At 38.3% G+C, this 20,010-nt stretch overlaps 1 protein-coding gene across 3 annotated transcripts in view; it reads right to left on the minus strand.

Moving 5' to 3' along the window:
• The window catches only part of LOC114654091 (lysine-specific demethylase 4C-like), a 980,420-nt gene that overhangs the window by 106,505 nt on the left and 853,905 nt on the right, over positions 1–20,010 (minus strand). For all 3 annotated transcript variants that reach the window (XM_051930015.1, XM_051930013.1, XM_051930014.1), the window contains exon 19: positions 15,754–15,924. In XM_051930015.1, coding sequence (XP_051785975.1) covers positions 15,754–15,924 — 171 coding nt within the window. The remainder of the gene's footprint in view (positions 1–15,753; positions 15,925–20,010) is intronic.

Below are 20,010 nucleotides of genomic sequence, written 5' to 3' on the forward strand. Positions count from 1 at the left end.
AACAACTTGGAAAAAAATGCGTTCAGTCATCTTTGCTAAATTGAAATGTCAGACCTATGATTAACACAGCAGTGCAAAAATTGCTGCCACCCCACCTGCGTTTAATGAGAATGATGTGACCACATCAGAGCGCACTGATTGGGAGGAGGACAGGTGTCCTACAGGATTGCTCTTCTGTTCCATCACCAACATGCCAAAATATTCTCCACATGTTTCATTTTGATTGTTAGCAAAAATATTATGATGAAGGTCAGGTAAGTCTTTGGAATTTAGCAGAACATTATTCACAAATTCTGCAATATGTCCCTACAGGGACAAATATTATTTTAGTTATATGCTGCCTTAGAAAATAGATTGTGCTTGCCTTTTTATGATGTCAAGGGTGGTGGTGGATGGGGGGGATTTTTGTGGTGTGTGAGTAAATAAATTGCTTTGTACAAACGTGGTACAACCTATACTGTAATCTATCCTGCACTGTTTTGAAAAATAAATATTTAACATGTAGTAAAGCAGTAGCTTTTTAAATATATGTTTAATATTTTATTTGTGAAAAGTAGCTTTTTTCAGTTATTAAGGAAGCATCATCTAGGTCGGGGTGGTGAACTCATTTATTAATGGGGGCCACATTAGTAAAAAATTCAGAGATCAGGGGACCAGATAAGTTCCTCACGAAAATCCAATCAATTATTACCCGCATATGATAAAATATTGTAATCATTAATCCTATTTTCCTTTATGGTACTGTGCAAATAGATAAAAACAAAATTGTTACAGCTTTTAATATTTGTTTTAAAACAATAAACATTTTTACTAAAACACTTTTACATTGCATGTGACTGGGATATTTACTGAAAAGTAAAACAGAGTATTGAACACGCTTCATTACTGCTTATTATACAATCTTCCCAGATTGAGTGATTCACTATATATATATATATATATATATATATATATATATATATATATATATATATATATATATATATATATATATATATATATTTAATTATATATTCAATAATAATCATACGTTAGACATTCCAATATGCTACATAAAAGTTCAAAATTACTTAGTTAAATTGTATGATGAATATCACTTCTTTGTGAAGAATATAATATAATCCCTATATACTGCCATTAGAGTTATAATATTAGGCTTCTACTTAGAAGAAGACACCTGGCATTGTTTGGCTTTAACCAGCTGTTCGATATCGGGAGAGAGGCTCTGAGTAATGGCAACTTTCATAATATCATTTAAGTGTGTGTGTGTGTCAGGGGAGCATGCAATTTTGACTTATTTACATTCATAAATGAAAACTATTGCTCACAAATGTAAGTACTTCAAAACATGCTCAAAATTACTGAAGCAATGGCTGTCAGTTGTGGATATTTTGGCAAAAGATATTGGTAAAAGGTGTCCAGACCTACAGTGACAAGTTTGTTTCTCAACACAGAATTGTACTGTAAGTAAATCAGTTCCATTTGCATGTCTATGGGTACATCAAATGGGTTGATGATGGAAAGTGATGTAAACACTTTAACTGTGATCAGATCAAGTCTGTTCAAGATCTGAAAATGCTGCTCAAACTCAGTTTTCAGTGATGTTATTTTGTTCTTGTATTGATCCATGCTGTCATTCACTCCTTTCATACTCAATTCTTTCAAACAGGAAAAATGATCAGGTTCAGTTTCTGATGAAATGCATGGATGCTATCGAAGTACTCAGTTACAAGTTTGTTTCAACCTAGCAGATTTGTATTCAAAACATTTAAGCGCTCAGTTACAGTATATCCACCATAAATGCTAGGTCATGAATCCATCTCAGATCATCCAGTTCCCTCACCACTTTCCCTTTCAGATTCATAACCTGTACAGTTTGCAAAAATTCTTGAGAACAGCTCTGCAGCTCACCCACCTCAATTCTGTGTGGAGGGGTAGGCCATGTTTGACATTGTGCTCATTAAGCAAGGCGTTGAAGTAGCAGTGGTTGAGATCTTTTGCGCAGATAAAGTCCACGGTTTTGATAAAAACATTCATGATGCTATCCATTTTAAGTGATTTACTGCATAATGCTTCTTGGTGATGAATGCAATGTAGTCCCCAAAACTCTTCACCTCCATTTGATTTTGCTTTTTCTTCGAATTTGGCAACAACCTCTACTTTCTTTCCACAAATCGACAGTGCTCCATCAGTAGCTAGACTTATAGTATGAGACCAGTTCACTTCTAGCTTATCCAAGAATTTGAATAAACATGTGAAAATGCCACTGGCTGCGGTGGGTTGGCACCCTGCCCAGGACTGGTTCCTGCCTTGTGCCCTGTGTTGGCTGGCATTGGCTCCAGCAGACCCCCGTGACCCTGTGTTTGGATTCAGCGGGTTGGAAAATGGATGGATGGATGGAACTCCTAATAAATGTTCAAACATTCATCAACACCTCTGATAAAAACAGCAAGCTGGGCCATATCAGCCACATTTGTGCTTTCATCTGTTGCAACAGAAAAACAAATAAATGTCCTTACGTTCTCCTTCAATTGCCTTTGCAAGTCTTATGCTATATCTGCAACTGTTTGTCTCGATAAACTTACTGTATATTCGTAAAAGACTGCCATCTGCCAGGGCAAAAAAGTTCAGCTGCTTTCACCAAGCACATTTTAACAAACTCTCCTTTAGAAATCAGCTCCGATGCTGGTGCAATCTAATGGGCAATAATAAAACTGGCCTTCACAGCTGCATCGTTCATCTCACAACTACTACTGAAGACAGACTGTTACTTTTTAAGAGCAGCAATTAAACATTTGACCTTGCCTTCTCACAGTTTTCTAGTATATTGGTCGGAATTTTTTCCATGGTTGGTTTTTGGCTGCTGACACTTTTTGGGAACAATTTACATAAGTCGGTTTGTGGTTCACCTCATAGAAAAATATTTTGTTTTCCATTTTTCCTGGAATACTCGACATACACCTTGTGTTTTTTAGATAAAGACATTTTGAATTATCTTGTTTAAACCGCAAATGAAAAAAGTTTAGTTTTTCACGTCTAATAAAGCAGGATTGCCAGATTTATAAGAAGGTTTCCAACAGAATGACTTGTCAAATCTGACAGATTTATAGAAAATAGCCCATACTAAAGTGAATTACATCCTAAAACACTCTTAATCTGAACTGTTACTATCCCTTTCCAACCAAATTTACCCTATTTCGACAAACAAGTCAGTCAGTTTACACTGTCTCTGTTGCAGCTTATATGGGTATGTACAGTATATGAGAACACATACATAAACAGCAGGACAATATTTATTGTATTTCACTGATCAGATCACGGGCCGTACAAAACCATGGGCCATATGTTCTGCACCCCTGACCTAGGTTTGCTAAAATGAAAAGCATTCCTGTCAAACCGTAAATCAAATGTGCTTGAAATATGGGGCATGAAATTTTATTTGGAATGCCATCTTGAACATATTAATGCTAAAATTGTACAAATGTTCAACAGGAATCTTGAGAGAAAAGAAAAACACAATGCAATAAAGCACAAGAATTCATTTAAGAAGTTTTCTTGACTAGTGACACAATGAGTGACGCAATAAAAGCACCATCCATAAAAAAATAAACTGACCAGGGGAATGTAGCTAGGAAATTGGATGGGATGTTAACTCTTATCATTAAAGATGTAGTGAAACATAAAAAACAACTAATTTCTTCTTCCTTTTAAAATCATGAGTCAATGCTGAAAACTACAATTATAAGAAAATGACATACCTGCTGCCTATGCTCACTTGCAAGCACTTTGCAAGTCAGCATCTTTTTCTCATTAGTTATGAAGGAGCAAGCTGTAAAGTAATTTGTGATTTTCAATGTTGAGTCTACATGCCATCTGCCAGAAAATAAAATAATCAGCAATTTTGTAATATTTTTTGCAAATAATAATTTCTTAAAAATCTTCACTGCTAGATGCACTTTGCATGTTGATTTAATTGTGCTTTTGAAATGACAGATGGACTGACATGGTCTGGATAAAAAAAAAAACTATAAACAGTATATAAATATATATACACAGCAAAGGTAATTTAGGTCAAGGCCTATATCAGTAGGTGTTGGAAGCCATCCCCTGCAGCAGATCATTCTTAACCTGCCCTGGAACGGATAGCAGAAGACAACACAGGCATGAGAGAGTCCCTCGGATTACACTAAAGAAGTATAATGGAGCAGTGGGCAATACACGGTAAAAGATTATACAGTACATTCCCTACCTCATAACTACTGGCAGCAGAAGGCTGTTATTGAGGCTGCTGTAAGGATGTCTAGGCCTTTTGTTAAAAATGGGCCAGCAGTCACTGGCAAAGAAGCATTGGGGATGACAGATAGAATTATGGGAAATGACCCCAGCAGTTTTGTAGGGCTATGTCTGACATAGAAGTGCTTGGAGAATCCACTGCATCCACTTAATAGTATCATCTCCAGACAGAAGAGCAGCTTCAGCGACAGACTGCTGTCACTGTCCTGCTCCACAGACAGATTGAGGAGATCGTTCCTCCCCCAAACTATGTGATTGTTTAATTCCATCCGGGGGGGTAAATGTTAACAATTAACATTATACATAGTTATTGTCTGTTTTTCACCTGCATTATTATCATTCTTTAATTTAATATTATTTATTGTATCAGTATGCTGCTGCTGCAGAATGTGAATTTCCCATTGGGATTAATAAAGTATCTATCTATCTATCTATCTATCTATCTATCTATCTATCTATCTATCTATCTATCTATCTATCTATCTATCTATCTATCTATCTATCTATCTATCTATCTATCTATCTATCTATCTATCTATCTATCTATCTATCTATCTATCTATCATAGGTTGTACTTCATGCATCAGACTTAAAAGAGGCCTGTGTCATTTTAACAGAAAGCTAAGAGGTGGTTGGTGGGTGTACAAGAGCCGGACGAAGAAGAGAGGTTCAAAAATGAATGAAGAAAGGGCAGAAGGCGTAGACAGGGAGAGGTCTGAAATGTCCTTTTACCTTGACTTATTCCCTTATTATAAGTTTTGGCCTCCAAGGTCCTGCACATTTTCTGTTGTTACTTTTAGTTGTAATAAAAATCGTTATTTTCCTAATGTTTTACTTTTTTTTTACTTATATATATATATAGTAGTGATAGATGACACTGATGTCCCAGGAGGCTCTGCAATGCTGCACCTAAAATGAGACTTTTAATTATGATTTCTTTTATGCTGGGTTTCAAACAGCTCTTGTGTTTAATTTTGGATTGTAAATTTTGGCAATGGGGTGTTTTATTGATGTTGGGAGGGGGGGTGTGAGTTGGACTACCACCACTTACTTATGCTACCTGGGTTATGCGTCCTGGTATCGAGGCTAAGGGGGGAAGGCCTAATTTGAATATTGCTATTTGTAGTGGAAGTCCGCATTACTTGAATGTACAAAGTTACCATTATTAAGAAAAGAAAATAAAGAAAAAAAGTTTTTCATGTCACTATATACGAAAGAACGAGATCGCGAATACAAGCGGCTGAAATGAGTTTCCTCCGCAGGGTGTCTGGGCTTTCCCTTAAAGATAGGGTGAAAAGCTCAGTCATCCGGGAGGGGCTCAGAGTAGAGCTGCTGCTCCTCCGCATCGAGAGGAGTCAGATGAGGTGGCTCGGGCATCTGATCAGGATGCCTCCTGGACGCCTCCCTGGTGAGGTGTTCCGGGCACGTCTAACCGGGAGGAGGCCCCGGGGAAGACCCAGGACACGCTGGAGGGACTATGTCTCTCGACTGGCCTGGGAACGCCTTGGGATTCTCCCGGAAGAGCTAGAAGAAGTGGCCGGGGATAGGGAAGTCTGGGCATCTCTGCTCAAGCTGCTGCCCCCCGCGACCCGACCTCGGATAAGCGGGAGACAATGGATGGATGGATGGTGTTGCAGTTTAAAACAAACTTTTAAACTAAGATATTTTACTTACCAAAGGATCATGCTCTGAAATAATTAGATAATTAGATAAGTTTTTTAAAATAGCAGCAAGCATACAAATTTTGATACCTGTAGTAGAAAATAAAAAAAGAAATAAGGAAATATTAACCATACAAAGAAATGTATATTTTAGTTATATATCGTATGTGTTACTGAATTTAAAGAAAATGAGTATTATTCTATAGGTAAGACAGGCAACATGCTAAGTATTATATTTTGTTTTATTTGCAATTAACCTTTTATTATTTTTGTTTTGCATTGTGCTTTAATAAATAAAACTGTTACCACATTAACTTATTATAATTCTATATTTTTCAGGTCTCACTGGTTAAGGTGGGGGGGTGTCAAACTAGGAGTTATTAAAGGGTTAAACTGGAATTGGGATGTGAACTATAGAACCACAGGGGCTTCAGGTCTTCAGAAGGTAACCGAATCTGTTAAAGCAACATTGCCCTGTGCTAGAACAAGAGGTTTGGAAACACAGAGTGGATCTTAAGGGCCTTATGGTCACCATTGTCTCACGATCTCCCACCCTTCAGCCTGGGAAAGAGAGACTGATAACCTGTACAATGTTCCCTCTAATTTTTGAACCGAGGAGCAGATGTGAATAACTTATCATTACAACCAATTTTTTCACTTCTGCTACACAGGCATTTTACTCTTGCCCTGTTGTTCTTTCTTGACAGCAAAGGTGTCCTCCTGACACACCACCTATGTAGATTTAATTTGTGCAGCCTATTTCTAATTTTAGATTCATGTACTTTGACATCTAAAGTGGTAAGAGCTAACTGTAGATCCTATGATCTGAGGGTACTGCTGGGGCAGCCTGGCCTGGACAAGTTAACAATTGTTTGAAATATTCTCCACTTTTAGATAATCTTCTGGACAGTGAAATGGTTGTCTTCCAATTGTTTGGACATCCTTTTAAATCCTTTCTTGTCTCTTGGGCATGTATAACCTTCTTTCTAATGGTCTCAGTGAACTCTTTAGATCTATGGCATGACGATAACTGTTGATGGTTGAAATTCACCAAAATGTTTTTTGCAGTGAATATGATGTTTGTCAGTGATCTTGTTTGCCATATATTTTCCTGGAAGTTCGCTGACTGGCTCCCAATGATCTATGATGCTTTGCAAGGCCAGTGTGACATCACAGAACTGTAGCAGCCAGGCATAGAACTTTTATGCATGTCTACTGCAACATCATTGTCGATCTGCTTCAAGCATGTGTGATGTCACAACCTAATCAGTACTCCAGCCAGATTTCCATCAAACACGTGTTTTTAAACTTGCAGTATTTTCATTTGTAGGGTAGATTAACTAACCATAACATGCATAATTAGCCATGTGCCCAGCTACATCTCAAAACAAGTCTTAAAGGAGCACCCCCCTCATCAAAAACCACAGAAAACCCTGTGAAATAATAATCAGGAAATATTTATCACTGTTCCCAAGGCAATTCAGTCTTCTTGATGAAAGAAAAAAGTGCAAAGCATTTGCAAAGGTACATGGTACAACAAAAAAGACGCTCTAGCTACACCTGGAGTTGTGATTTTAAATTATGGAAAGAGTCTGTCACATACCATTATTTCATGGCAAGATTTTATGTAATTGTGTATTCTATGATTTGAACTCACTGAAGGCAATGATCTATATTTTATTTACTTATTGGGATTTTGTGGCCATTTGATGTATTTTGCTTGTGGTTTTCATTCCGCCTACGTCTTTTATTGTTAGAGTCATGGTGGTACTGTGGTTAGCACTGCAGCCTCAGAGCTCAAATTACATTTTAGGCCACAATAATCAGTCCAATATAGCTGGCAGGCACTTCTCTAACCCACAGGAACACTTAACACACCACTTCAAAATTATATTCCACTCAAAACTAGTTTAGTTCCTCATCTAGTTTAGTTCCTCATCTAGTTTAGTTTGCTCACAACACTTCAGTAACAAAGAGCAAACCAAACTGAGGTTTGAATAAAACAGATTCCTCCAAGATCCCTTTTAATGATGCTTTAATCATTTGCAACTGACTGTAATTTTAAGTATTTAAGGAAGTAATATGTATAAGGTTGCGTTTACTTTTTCCGCATGCAAAATTTACATTTATGTTTATTGAAATTATACAGTGATGTACAGAATGTAAATATGTCATGATGTTTGTTATATTTTATTTCTTTTCTCTAAAGATACTGGTCAAATGAACATCAAACCTTGCTATGCCCACATATGTTTAAAAAAAAACATATGGGGTGTACTCATTTTTTCATATAACTGGACATGTTCAGAAATGATACACTGCACTATCATTTGCATCTTAATAGCAAGTAATTATACATTATGTACGCTGTAAGCACAAGGGGGAGCCACTGAGCCCCAAACCGCAGACACAACAATACCTGACACAATTCTAGGTTCAAATAAAAGTTTTTATTTGACAAAATCACCCTTTTCATAAGTACATCATATACCATTTTACTTCCTCCTCCAAGAGAGCATTGTCCACTGCCTCCTGACTCTGGGGCCCTGTCAACATGAATGCCTGAACTGAGCGTTTTTCTGCCATCTGTAGTGTCAGATGAATGCAGATTAAACACAGAGCGGTTTTCTGCTCATTGCAGATAATTGGGCTGTTCACACGGGCTTTCACCACTTGTGTTTGTTCGGATGCGTGTTCAGAAGGCATCAAAAAAACATCTCATCCAGCTTTTTCGTGCCGTCAATTTCTGCCAAAATCCAGATGAGCGCAAAGAAAATGTTCATTTAATGTTCTGGTGGACCGGATATGTCCCATGATTACATGTATATATACATTTACACACATTATCAACAAAATAATAATGATAATAATGGAGCATTTGAAAGTTTGTACGTTTGTACTAATGATGTAACATTATACTATGGATTATTAATTCTGAGTGCACATACGAGTAGTGTTGGTATATTTGCTTAATTCAAGGTGACAAGTAGCACCTCTTCAGGGCTAACAGTGACTCGCATATTGGTTGACTGGCGTGTAATATGGTGAGGTACCAGCTGCAGCAGGCAATCAAAACTAGAAACTGACATCCGACAGTATTTGAAGAACTTATGTGGAAATTGTCACATTTCTTCATAGATTGCACACGTGCTGTGCAGTAAGATGGCGAACCCAGTAGTGGCTGCGAAGTTTTCTCTGCCTATCAGCAGCGTTTTTAACACAAGGAGGTTAATGTTCAGGTCTAATAAAGCCAAACGATCCATATTTCGTGAATTCAATGATTGATGAACCTTAATCCCCACAGGCTAAAAACATTATGAACTGCCTGATAACTGCCACCCACAGGTAAACACACAGAACTACAATCTGGTCTGCAGGCTGGCATTTAACCAAGATTTGAACACCTTTAAACATGTGGACTGGGTCTTACTCAATTAAAGTGAGGCAGCTGACTTTCTTTTAAAGTCAACCCAAAAACGTCTTCCTATCTCCTGCCCAAGTCATCCAGAGCACTTCCGGGTTGTGCGGAAACCAGGGTAGTCCCCCCATGGCATGCCCTCTGGCAGTCCCTAAAGACTCCTACAGGGCTGTGTTTCTGGACTCCAATTCCCACGTTACCCTATGCGTATCCTAACTCAGGTTCAGCCCTGAGGAACACTGCCACCTGTCATGTGGGGAAATTACCTACAGCTGGTATGCCTGTTTGCCGGTCCTTCCCTTATGGCCTCCTGGCAGGGATAAAGAAAGGTTTCATAGGACTTAATGTCCCTCCTTTCTGGCACCTACAATGCTTACCCAAGAACACTGACATTTGTATTTTGCTAGATATAAAAATTAATTTTAACTCTACTTTGCAACTTTATCAGTTATAAGTAGAAATGTCAGAGAAACTTGCATGGAAACAGATTAAGACTGGCAGACAATCAAGTTCAGCATATTATATAACATAGTTTTACCTTGGCTTAATATTTAAATGTCTAAATACTTAAAAATTGTTTAGGTGGTTCAGTGAGGCATTTATTGCAAATCATTTGCCAAAAATCATATAAGAAATATTATTCCATGTTCTTCTTTTAATGCTGACAGACACCAAAGCAGAAGAAATATACAAGAATAGCATTATAATATATCAATAGCTCTCTAAGCTGATCCTATGGGATGCCTTTGGCTGCAGGTGATTCATTCTTGCTTTTAATTTGTAGTGTATTTCCCTGCTCTCATTTTGAAGTCAGAATGACACTGCTATATATGAATTACCATTGTATACAAAATTTTAAAATGTTTGTATTATTGCCAAAACATTAAACTCTCTAGTTTACTCTTTGTTCAATGTCTTCTTCTTAATTCACATTTGTCTGTACAGCTCCTTGTGGAATTTGCTTGTTGTTTTACAGATTCGTGTGGATTAGTCTTGCTTCCTCCCTCATCCCAAAGTATTTAAACTGAATTAAATGATGACTATAAAGTGACCCAGGAGGAGTGAATGTGACGATGTACCTGTATATGAGAGTGTGCCCTGTGATGGACTGGCAAAACAGATATTTATATGTTTGTTTCTTGCCTTCCACCCAATGTTTCTGGAATAAACTCTAATTTGCCCCAATCCCCATTGAAAAAGTTAAGATCCTAAAATTTAATGACATATGTGCCAGTCAAAATGAGGTATTGGTTGAAAGTAAATATGTTCCCCATGGCGCAATTGGAATGCTAGTACATAACTGAAGTGTATAACTATCTAAGTATTAGGTTTACAATATAAACTGGGATGGAAGTATCCTTTAAAAAAAGGAATAAATGATGCAACACCGTAAATGAATAAACATTCATGCGTTAGAAAAACAAATGCGGCATGCACAAAAGAAGAACATGAATGTGAAAACTGTAAATGTCTGCAGTCTCCTTCACTCATTTCTGCACAATAAGTGGAGCCAACATGCAACAGTTCACAAACAGCTGCCCATCTGCATCCCACCTGAGCCAGCATGATGAACAAAGTAAATCATGTTACTGACATGCATGAAAAGATGCTACTGGATGAAAAAAGGTTGTGGATTGCTGCTTTGGGAGATAACTATGCCTGGTAAAATGTGTAGTGCATATAGGTAATCTTGAATGTTGATTTTTGCCAGTTTCTTACTATATTTCCTGTTGTATTGTCTTTTATTTAACACTTTAATTACAAGAGATGTTTCCATCTAACAGTTACAAATGTAGATTGCCGTTATAGATTGGGCATCATATAACATTTTGGTACATGATAAAATCATTTTGCAAAATTTTTAAGTGTCACATGCCATGCACTTACAGGACAGTGGGTTATAATTGAGCTACATGACACTTAAACCATATGGTATATGTAGTAGCTGAAGTGAATAAAAATGAATCAAAAACTCATTAACAATATTATTTTCCACACTGGCTCACTGGGTTATAAGTGTGATTTTGATTCTGATTTAGTTAAATAAAATCCTGGCTTCAGTTCTAATTGCAAATGAAAAAAAGAGGCTGACTGTGTTTTAGATTGTGAGCCTAATTTGTGTCGGCCAGTTGCCAATATGAAATGGTGTTATAGTCAGGACACCATGCAAAGAAATTTTGTTCATAATGAAATTCTTCACTCACAAGATTGGTTTTACATTTTTTCTGAAGTGTTACATAATTTAAGGGCAGTTAGGGTGGAAAAGACACTATATGGCACTGAACCCCTATAGTCTATTAGGAGAAGTGAAAATAAAAAAATGACTAAATATTTGCAGAACTGTGTTAAATCAAAATTAATAAAATTATTTAGCAAAGTAAATTCATGAAGTTATCATTCTGATTCTAATCCAATACTATAAAAAATCCTGGCTACAGTTCTTATTTCAAATAAAAAAAAACAGGAACTGACAGTCTTTCAGCCATTCAGTGATGAAAAGCAATATGCTGCAGCTCACAAATTTTAATTCTTGTTTCATGCTTTCATTAACTGATTGTGCTGTTTAAACTTTTTAAATCAGGCAAGGGAGCCAGAAAGTTGGAGGTTAGGTAGTTATAATCACTAATCATATTGCCAGCATGTGGGGATTTGTTGCATGTTGATTGGCACATGAAAGTAAGAGTTTCACATTACTCTGTACACATGACTATAATGCCCTATAAATCCATCCATCCATCCATTTTCCAACCCGCTGAATCCGAACACAGGGTCACGGGGGTCTGCTGGAGCCAATCCCAGCCAACACAGGGCACAAGGCAGGGAACCAATCCCGGGCAGGGTGCCAACCCACCGCAGGACACACACAAACACACCCACACACCAAGCACACACTAGGGCCAATTTAGAATCACCAATTCACCTAACCTGCATGTCTTTGGACTGTGGGAGGAAACCGGAGCGCCCGGAGGAAACCCACGCAGAGAACATGCAAACTCCACGCAGGGTGGACCCGGGAAGCAAACCCGGGTCTCCTAACTGCGAGGCAGCAGCGCTACCACTGTGCCACCGTGCCGCCCCCCTATAAATCTGAAAAATAAAATAATAATCGAAGACAAAAATACCCAAAAAAGCATTCCACTAATTAAAACCCAGAAATAACAAAATAATTAAACTTTTAGGGTAAATGCATGTTAAATTCATTTTACTAATTCAAAGTATAACTATTTGGCACCGTGTCCTGGCATTCCGTTCAGGGCTGTTTCCCTGCCTTGCGCCTGATGCAGCCAGGATAGGATCTGGCCCCATGCAATGCTGACATGGAATAAGCAGGTTTGAGAGTATAGTTATGTTATATTTTCTCCTTGTAGCATTTATAATTTTAAAAGACAAAAGCATCTGTTTCCATTTTTTCTTTAATCCACGGTATCCAGTGAAATCCATAAATTTCTCTCAAACTGCTTTATCCAGTATACTGCTTTGAAAAGCCACTGAACAAGAACCGTAGTACATCATAGGGTACAGTTGTTCCTAATTTCCCACATGCTAATTAGACTGCATGTCTTTGTACTGAAGTGCTCATTTAAACACAAGTAAATATGTAGAAAATACGCAACCTCTCTCTCTCTCTATATATATACAGTGGAACCTCGAGATACGAGCACCTCTGTATACGAGAAATTCAAAATACGAGGAAAGTATGAGCGAAAAATTCAGCTCTAAATACGAGCATTGGTTCGCGTAACGAGCCACGAGCCAGGCTGTGGGTATAGCTCGCGGCTTAGCAAGGGGGCGTGGTAGCAGTTGCGAGCCGCGATCTGCGGTGTCTGCGTTTCTCACTTAAGTGCACAGGTGGGAAACTGCCCACATCCATGATTGTTCCTGTGGCTGATGGGCTGCAGCTGCCATGTCCTCCCCGCATATATAGAGAAGCGCGAGCAGGTTAAGGGGGAGAAAAAGTAAAAGAGAGAGAGAGAGAGAGAGAGAGAGAGAGAGAGAGAGAGAGAGAGAGAGAGAGAGAGAGAGAGAGAGAAGGCAGGCAGGCAGGCAAGTGCAGGCTCGCGCAGGCTCGCGTGTAGCTGAACAGGCGAGCCAAACAGCTGAAGCAGGACGGTGTAGAGAAGGTCAGCTGCATTAAGAGTGTCTCGCCTGTTTTAGAGCCCGCATGGGAGAAATAGGTGAGACGCTAACAGAGAAGAAGCACCGGGGATTGTCATCTGTTTTTAAAGACTGCTTCTTGTTGACGTTTTAACCTCGTGTTAAAGGATTGTTATTCTTGTGTATTTTAAACCTCCACTTCACAACTGTTTTAAGGATTATTTATTTAAAGATTTATTGAATGCTCTACTGCACTTTGGACACCTGTTTTGATTCTTTTAATAATCAGTTATATTATTTACCAGTGTTATTTATTAAAGGTAGACTACAGTATATATAATTTATCAGTGTTATTTATTAGGAAAATTGATTTTTATGTTAATATATTTGGGGTGCAGAACGGATTAACTGGATTTCCATTATTTTCAATGGGGAAGTTTGTTCTAGATACGAGAAATTCGCTATACAAGCTCAGTTCTGGAACGAATTAAACTCGTATCTAGAGGTTCCACTGTATATATATACAAACACACACACACATTGTTATGCATGTGTGTCAGAGGGTCACCTTTCGGGCTCATGTAAAGTACATAATACCACTCTGGAATGAGAGGGAATGCTGGTGCTAATCTATCTCTCTATCTATCTATCTATCTATCTATCTATCTATCTATCTATCTATCTATCTATCTATCTATCTATCTATCTATCTATCTATCTATCTATCTATCTATCTATCTAACCATGTTCTCTTTCTTCCCTTCCCTCCACAGTGCTGAGAAGATGCCTAGTAAGGGCAGCTAACCCCATCCCTGCTGGTCTGCCTCCTATAAGTTCTGAGTTCCGTGAAGGAAACATCATACTGTGATGACAGCACCCCGTAAGACAGAGCTCCATCCTCGTGACCTACATTCAAAGAACCCTTTGTTTAAGCCATTGTCCAGAGACAGCGATTCAAACAAAAAAGACTCTCATAAGCATTTGTTCCTTTAACGAGATCATCAAGAAGAGAGAACAAAGGGTTGTTATTTCTAGGGGCGCTCTGCTCTGCCTGGGTGGTTGCTTTGGCCAGTAATGATGCCTCCTTCCAGGACGCCCAAGCCTTTACAGTGGCTGGACCTGAAGGGGCGTGGTTAAATGCCTTCCTTTGGCAGCTTCTCAGAGTTGTGGGGAAAGAAGGAAAAAACATCACTAGCGGCAGTGCCCCTTCTTGTTTCAGCAGGTTATTAAATTCCTTGAGTGAGCCTGTGAGGATGTCCACAAACACACACACACAAACATACATATATACATACATACCAGGCCCTTTATATCTCTTGGGTGTTCCTGGTACTGGTCCTGTTTTCTCTTTTTGGTCTTATGGATGTAGTAATAGTAGTGGTAATAGTATTATTGTCATATGGACAGAGTACAGAAAAATTCTTACTTGCATGTTCAAGCAAAACGCAACACACTGCTATTCCCTGGCACATTGATAAACTTAATTTTATTGAATAGACATTTCGAATCAGTTTGCCTGTTGTTCAGCTATGCTCCCAGTTCATGAAACCTTGTGAAAAAATCTCTGATTCATAAATCTGTTATTGATGTAAATTTTGTTTCTTCAAAGTTAATTTAGATTATTCACTTAGATTATATCTCAGAAAATACTTGGAAATGATTAGGAATGTCTTACTATAAAAATTATTCTCAGGTCTCTCTCTTCTATTTGTTGATATTGAGCTCTTACCCTAGACTCTCATTTTTTAAGATGCTTCATTGTAGAGAAAAGCCAAGCAAAATGACACCTTTTATTGGCTAATGCTTCATTGTCAAAGTCTTCTCTGAAGCTAAGCTCCTGCTCACTTTACACTTAAAATCTCTAGGGCTTGTTTCACTGGACAATTGTCTATCTCCCTTTTATAACCAAATACTCCTACATTGAGAGTCAGTTGGGTGTCAAGGACATTGAGGACTAGACTACATTCACTCTGCACTTTAAGCCATGGGTGTCTAAAACTCTGTGATACTACGCTTCCCTACCTCAATTTAATTCTTCCTCTTTCCCTGTGACACACTCATTTCCTGCAGTGATGATGACTGCGCTACTGCTAGGTAGTTTCTTTGTACCCTTGCCCTGGTCATTCATTAATCACCTACTGACTTTTACCCTAATTAATTTTAGGCAGAAGAAAAGGTCATATGTATCAGTGCTGTATTGCTTCATTCATGGAAAAATTTGTAATGCTATAATAGATAAGCAATGAACAAATGATTACAAAAAAGATGAATAAATTTAATACTTACAACAATATCTTCTGGAAATGTATCATTGCTGAAAGAGCCATCTTCAAACAAGACTTCATAAAACGTCTGGGAGATAACTTTGGTAACCCGGCAGCTGTAGTACCTTAGGTTTTTGTGCTTTGTAATTACAGTCTGTCCAATCGAGATGTTCTTCATGCATGGTTTGTTTTTCTGCAACAATGATAAATGATATTATTAAGGAAAAATGGAAAACAGCAATTCAAATGGTTTTTAAATTGTTAAATTCTCTTCATTACATAACAATCATGGATACTTTTAGGTTAACACTACTAGCCATGCTCTACACAAGCATCATTGACAAGAGCAAAATTATTATTTACTAGCTTTTCCTGCACTAGACCAGCACCTAATAAAACTCGCCTAGAAAATGACTGTTTTTACCATTCATTTTTGTCATGTCTCTAGTGGAATTATTTCATTTCCAATTAACATTCTTTTCCTTAGCTATATATACTATTTCGAGGTAAACCGGAGATTATTCAGAAAATGTTATTTTATTTAAGTATTGTGTTTCTTTCAATTTCACATTATTTACCTATATGGAGGTGGAGCTAATTCTAAAGTACAAGGGGGGGTGGAGTTAGAAAATGGGATTTATCAGAAAATGGAACGAACCTTAACAAAACTGATAATGTCATTCCTCAATGTAGTCTCCACCCTTCTCAATGCACTTGTGCCACCTGCCTGGAAGTGCCTGGATTCCAGTAGAATAAAAGATTTTGTCTTGTCCATTATCTTTTTTGTTAATGTTCGTTCCATTTTCTAATAAATTCTATTTTCTAACTTTAGCTTGACTCACCCTCGTATTTACTGATTAGCTCTAACACATGGCTGGCATTTCAATAATGTATAGTATTACCATTTCAATTTTGTTGTATCTGTGAAGCATACAGCATTATAATGTTTTTGCTTAAACAGATGCACAGTATTATATTATGTTTTCTCTGCCAAGGTGGAAGAAAGATTACCACACCTAATGGCACATAAAACAGAACAGAGAAATGAAAGAAGAAAATCATATACCATAAACAGACCAGGGTTGAAACCAAAAAATCAAATCAACCAAAATAAAAGTCAAAAGCCCATGAAGAATCCAAATTTCCTAAGTATCTTTGAACTAGTCACTACATGCAAGGTATTTATAATTCAATCCGTGAACTTGGATGTTGATGTGGCATGTTGCCATCTAAAATACTGGTGTTTAGATGTGCAATATTTTGTGATTTCCTCTGCCACACATGAGCCACTCCAGGATAACAGGGCATGCTGATGCTAACATTGTCAAGAAAAAATGCCCATGAAGGACGACTGACCCCGCATCCATCGCCCAGAGAAAACCCTGCCCCACCTAATCTCACCTCTGTAAAGCTGGCCCATTCTTGGAAGGTGGGGGCCAGACACCAAACTGACTAACAAAAGACAGAAAGACAGAGCATCTGCATGCCTGTTTGAGTGCTAAATCCTTGAATTATTGATTTTTTTGTTTGAGCCATTGTCAACTGTCTATTTTGTTACAATTAATAGGGGTTACCAGGGTGATACCCCAACATTTGTTTGGCTTATCGAGTCATCTGCTTACCCAGCCACCATTACATCACCTAACACCAATAAAATGCCTTTACCAATAATAAAAAAATCAATGAAATGGTGGTGCTTATGATTGTGAAAAAAATGAAAAACAAAATGCTGGAATTGAAGTGCTAAAGATAGATAGATAGATAGATAGATAGATAGATAGATAGATAGATAGATAGATAGATAGATAGATAGATAGATAGATAGATAGATAGATAGTGTGGCACCCGGCTGGGGTTCCTACCCGGACGGGATGCCCAGGAGGACTGGAGGAGGGCTTGTGCCTCCTCCAGAACACGAGGGGGCATCCGCCCTGGTTGCTTTGGGGGCCAAGAGTACAGAGCATGGAAGCTCAACCCTGTAGGGGCCCGTGGTCACCGCCAGGGGGCGCCCCGATGCCTTGGGAGACCTGGACCTCAGTACTTCCGCCACACCTGGAAGTACTGGGGGGAAGAGGATTGGGGACACCTGGAGGACTTCCGGATATACCGGCAGAGCTTCCGCTACACAGGGGTGTGACTACAGAAACCCTCAGGAAGCACCTGGAGTCCTTCCGGGGTGTATAAAAGGGGCCGCCTCCCTCCAATCAGGGGCAAGAGTCGGGTGAAAGTGGACGAAGCTTGGTGGAGAGGAGTGGAGGCGGACCAGAGACTGAGAGAAGGCATTGTGTTGTGGCCAGGACTGAAGGGGTGATTGGTGCTGTGGCACTGGGTATTGTGCTCACTACTGTTGTAAATATTAGTGTAAATAAACGTGTGTGGTGAATCAACATGTCTACCTGTCTGTGTCCGGGCTGTTCCCCACAATGGCATCCCAGATGGGACTCTCTGCCTGTTACAAGGCAGGGACCCCTAAAAAATAATTTTGTGGGCAGTCCGGAGCAGCAGGTTAGCCCACACACGCGCCGCGGGAGTGACGCATGCACAACCCCGTGAGAGTGATTCACCTCATGGCCCGCCACCGGTCCATTAAACGGCCATGTTCCCCTGGTGCGGGGAAAAGATCAAGGACGTTAAAGGCATTGTGTTGTGGCCAGGACTGAAGGGGTGATTGGTGCTGCGGCACTGGGTATTGTGCTCACTACTGTTGTAAATATTAGTGTAAATAAACCTGTGTGGTGAATCAACATGTCTACCTGTCTGTGTCCGGGCTGTTCCCCACAATAGATAGATAGATAGATAGATAGATAGATAGATAGATAGATAGATAGATAGATAGATAGATAGATAGATAGATAGATAGATAGATAGATAGATAGATAGATAGATAGATAGATAGATAGATAGATAGATACTTTATTAATCCCCAAGGGGAAATTCACATACTTCAGCAGCAGCATAAGTCATAGTCTCAGAACTATGATACACATGGAGTTTGCATGCATTAAAACCACCAAATTACAAAAATGTCATCTAAAATACAGAAGTAAAGAGTTATGACACATTTTGCAGCATGTTGTATAAGTGCGCTGATTACAGACATGATATTTTTAATTGCTGGCAGCAGTTAAAGCTTCTTATTTTGCAGAGTATGCATCCACACTCAGTGCTTAGTTTGTGAAATGGTTTGTCCAGGGGGATTGTTCCTGCCTTGCACTCTATGCTTGCTGGGATGGGTTCCAGCCCCACACGACCCTACTCAGGATTTAGGGTGCTTCGAAACTGATATGGTATGGTGCAACTCCAATAATATGAAATCAGTTTTTACTAACAGGATATATGAACTGTATTTATTTTGGTTTCTATTACTGCTTATCATGAAATGAAGATGAAAATGCAGTAGTAACATAACATAAAACCTATCACATGTTTACTAAATGATAGACATTACATTTGTAATATATGGCAACTTACCTTTGTTATTTATTAGTATATTTGTGCAAATTGTTTCAATGTACCAAGCCTTTATGAATTTTATAACCTCAACATTACAGTAAATGTACTGGCTTTATATTTTGACATTTTGGACCCTTGCTTTCTCTAAGAGCTGCAATTTCAAGTTAGGCTCTTCAGAGTAAATTGATGGAAACTGTAGCAGAAATGTTAATATGGTTTTAAAAAATATGTGATATAGTTCGATTACACATAATACAACAAAAAACAATCTATATATTACAAAATAGAACATTTTTCTTTATAATATGTAACCACTCCTAACCCCAGGGTTTCAGAGTGCTGAGATGACTGCAATATCTAATTTGTATCATTTTCTTCACCTGCATGTTGAAATGTAAAATTGAGAATTTCATAATAACAGGCCAATACTTCTGGAAACAAACAGATTTATTTAAGTTAGTTTACTGAACACTAAGAGATAAACAAAAGGATAGTGTAGTTGTGACTACACTACCAGTCACAAGTTTTAGAACACCTCAGTTTTAACAGTTTTTCTTAAAATTTAATCAGCTGAAATGCAACAAATGACCTAAATGCTGAAAAGGTAAGCAGTAAACTGCTAGAGGCTTAAATTTAAAGTTTAGGTTAGTAAAAACTGAAAAAAGGAAATTTACAAATGGGCCTTCTTCAGGGAACAACTAATAGGTTACAACCTACAGATGTTCTGCAGGAATTAAAGTAAATTAAGCCTTGCAAATTAAAGCAAACAATTTGTACACGTGTTCCGACTATTGTTGATTATTTCAAAAACCCTCTGTCTGTCTTA

The sequence above is a fragment of the Erpetoichthys calabaricus genome, chromosome 7 (assembly GCF_900747795.2).
Source record: "Erpetoichthys calabaricus chromosome 7, fErpCal1.3, whole genome shotgun sequence".
In the NCBI taxonomy this organism is placed as follows: Eukaryota; Metazoa; Chordata; class Cladistia; order Polypteriformes; family Polypteridae; genus Erpetoichthys; species Erpetoichthys calabaricus.